The sequence below is a fragment of the Fusarium vanettenii genome (assembly GCF_000151355.1).
Source record: "Fusarium vanettenii 77-13-4 chromosome 10 genomic scaffold NECHAsca_82_chr10_2_0, whole genome shotgun sequence".
Taxonomy (NCBI): Eukaryota; Fungi; Ascomycota; class Sordariomycetes; order Hypocreales; family Nectriaceae; genus Fusarium; species Fusarium vanettenii.
In genome coordinates, this window is record NW_003315807.1 from 1177839 (window position 1) to 1181474 (window position 3636).

General features: G+C 37.3%; 1 protein-coding gene across 1 annotated transcript; it reads right to left on the reverse strand.

The window, feature by feature from the left end:
• Positions 1–1187: 1187 nt before the first annotated feature.
• On the reverse strand, positions 1188–3564 carry NECHADRAFT_85805 (uncharacterized protein; the record flags this gene model as incomplete). The annotated part of the gene is made up of 6 exons (XM_003040068.1): positions 1188–2258; positions 2534–2554; positions 2665–2687; positions 3117–3145; positions 3372–3377; positions 3560–3564. Coding segments are annotated over 6 exons (1155 nt in total), but the record flags the coding sequence as incomplete, so codon positions are not given.
• Positions 3565–3636: the final 72 nt, after the last annotated feature.

The window sequence follows — 3636 nt, forward strand, 5'->3', positions numbered from 1 at the left end:
GTTTGTGAGTGAGACTGTATGTGCACAATGTGTTAAGGATCTGTGAGAGCGCTGCCGACTGGGGAAACAAAATCGGGAATCTATTGCCCAATAAGGTAAAGCGTTAAATGCTGGTTCGACCCTTGTCTCCTCGTGGCTGAGGTAGGTACTTGTGCTGGAGGGAGAGGTACTTGGAAGGATGCGAGCCAGCCCCTCTTTTAACAGGGGCACAAGCGAGAGGTACTTGTTGGCGAAGGGCTCTTCAATGTATGATTACGAGAAAGGGAGGTGTTTGTGTCCTCTTCAATTGCAAGAGACATGCAGCTGAGCATCCATATGTATGTATTCTCGGCTCTAGTGACTTGAGGCCTTGGTGAACGACAATATGCCTTACTGACTCATAGGCGCTCTTGGTTACTTCCCCGGGTGATTTGACAACGGGTCTCAGGAGAAGTTGCGGCGGTGCAGACGGTGTGACTCATGAGAGTGGCCACTTACCTGTCATACGGGCCAAGGAAAGACCGAGACACCAGACAAATGCAGCATATCCTCCCCCAAGGCTGGGTTAGAGTAGACGCAAAGAAAGGAAATACCTATGATGTCTCCTTTGTTACTTAAATTTTTTTGGCGGGCATTAAATCACTTGTAGTATCAGAGGAGATAGACCTTTCCCTATTGCTATCGCAGTGTCTAACAGGTAATCCCGAGCCGTGTGAGCAAGCACGCTGGTTAAGAAATAAGCAAACAATATGCATATGTGACTCAGTCTGGCCTTGGTCTCACTATTTCTACATCATTGCCTTCTTGGCGATGTTTGGTCTTGCGCTCGGGCAGCTTTGAGCTTTCGCGGTGACCTGGATCATGATCCGTTGATTGTGCTCGAGAAGGAATGTCGTTGTATTGCTCTTTCTAGACGCGATTCAACTGATAGAACCAAAAGCATAAATTACACAATATTTGCAACATGTTCGCCCCTGTGCGTTCTACCTCAAGCGAGAGAAATTTAGACGGTAGACTTGAAATCCGTGACCAAACTCTCTACCTCGATCATGCTACTCCCAGAAGACAATAGACACGTAATTACCAACAACTTACTGCTTTATCTTGACCAAGTGCGTCACTAAGCACCACAAAGGTTTGTATCTCAGGGCGGTCCAGCTGAGACTCTAAAGTTGCAAAACTCGGCCACAGTCATCTCCGTTCATGCCTCATGATGCCATGTTGTCAGGCCCCCAGTCGATTGTCCCCGTCTCATGTCCCTTACCCTCCATGACCGCTTCTAGCTTGTCTTCAACAGTGACCCAGCCATGGCGCTTCTGGGAGATGGCATACTTGATAGGGTCTTTCCATTCTCTCCACCAGATTTCCTCGCTCTGAACAACACATCGTCGACCTGGCTCGCCGTTTTTGGTGGTAGCAAAGGGCCAGACTGCTTTCACCACTTCATACTTGTTTTTTCCCGAAAATAGGCTGGTCACGGTGGTGAAGAATGGGTTCACTTTGTCCGGATTCTGCACCATGACGCGGCTATGAGTGACGACGAACGTCACATCCACCACTCCGCGGTAGTTGAGCGCTGCAACTAGACTTCGTAGCTGACCCTCGATCCAAGACGTGTCAAGATTAGCCACGACTCGATCAAGCGCAAACATCTTGACAGAAGCCGTGTCTTCCACGAAGCGGCGACACCATTCCTCTAACCCGCCGTCGCCGACCTCGGGAAGCACATCCGGTTTCACGCCTCCTCGGTAAGCCAGCTCGCCCTCGCCCACGCAGCGGATGTAGTCGATGCGCTGCTTCTCATCATCTGGGACTAGTAGGCTCATCAGGTTCAGCTTGATATCGAAGTCAACCTTGCGACCCCGGCTGCCTCGGACATGGATCTGGGGCTTGGGTGGCACCGAGGCTTGAGTGCGGATGAGCGAGACCAAGGCGGTCGGCTTGGACGACAGATATTCGGCACGAGATGAGAGCGTCTTGAAATCATTGGAGAGCTTGAAGAGAGGGTGCGAGTAAATGTGATAATCGAGACGTGGCAATCCAGGGTATCGTGTTGGGCCTTTCGGAGCTGTCTCGGGCTCTGGAGGAGACGAGGCTGACGCGATCAACGAGGTCGAGGGGCCTGAATATGGTGGCGGTGTTGTGTTTCGCGCAGGCGATTCATCTTGTTCAACGTGACGTGAATCGCCACCGGCGTCGGAGTCACTTGTTGGCCTTCTTTTTTCCATTGTTAGCTTGACAAGGTAGTTAGAGGTTGAGGATAGAGAGGTAAAGGTAATCTAGGTGCCAAGTTGCTTATATTATGTGATTTACTTAATAATAACCTATAGTTTATAAGTACTATTTTAAAATAAATTAAAGTTTATTATATTAAAATAATTATTAAAATACTTAATATTTTTTAATAAAATTTAAAATATAATATTAATATTTAATTTTAAAGTTTTTAAAATAAAATTTAATATATTTATAGGATACTAAGCCTTAATAGCTTAATTAAGGTAAAATTATAAATAGAAAATAAGTCTTTATTATATATAAGACTTTAACTTACTAAGCCTTTATAATAGCTTAGCTATAAAGATTTTAAGAGCCTTTATTATATATATTAATATATAATATCTAGCTAAGGTTTTTCCTAATTAATTAATAGCTTTAATAGCTATTTTACATCCTTAAAATTACTTCCTCTCTAGAGATTTTAATCCCTAAGATCTTTAAGTAAATTAAAATAACTTTAAAAAACTTTTAAAGCTTTTTAATCTATAAATAAAGCCTTAATAAAAGCCCTTTAATATATTATCTTTTATACTTAAATTATATTCTTATTTTTTTATTATTATAATATAAATAATTAAAAAAGTATTTTATTAATCCTTAAATATTATTTAATATTAATAAAAGATTATTTTTATTTTAGCTTATTAATATATATTATTATTATTAAAACTATTATTAAGATTATTATTATTACTTATTTATATAGGCTAAGATATATATATCTTATATTTAATTAAATAAATTTAATAAATTAAATCTATATTTTCTTTTATTACTAAGTCTAATATTATTAATTAGCGCTAAATTTTTAAATTTAAACTTTAATATTAATCTCTAAGATTTATAATACTAATTACCCCTATAACCTAATATTTCTCTTTTAGCTCTATAGCTAATTTATAGCTATAATAATATCTCTTTAATATATTTTATTATATATATTACGAGGCATAAATAATATTCTAGGCGAGAATTAATATTATAAGTTATTTATTATATAACTAACTTAGCGTTATATTATTAAAAGCTTAAAGAAATAACTCTTTAGGCTAATTAAGTATTTTACTTTATTTAATTTTATATTAAAGGCTTTTTAGCCTAAAAAGCTTTACTTTAATCTAATTAAATTAATTATTATAATTATTATTATCTAGAAAGAGGCTAAATAAAAGAAAAATCTTATAATTAAAGATTATTAATATAATCTTTTAGTTATTATTTTATAGCTATTTTTTTTATATAATACCTTAAAAGGCTTTATTAAAAGCCTCTTTTTTAAGCTTTATATAAAATTAATTACTTAGGCTAATAATTATTTAAGTAAAGAGAAACTTATTATAAATAAGTTTATTCTTATATATATTTATTATATTACTT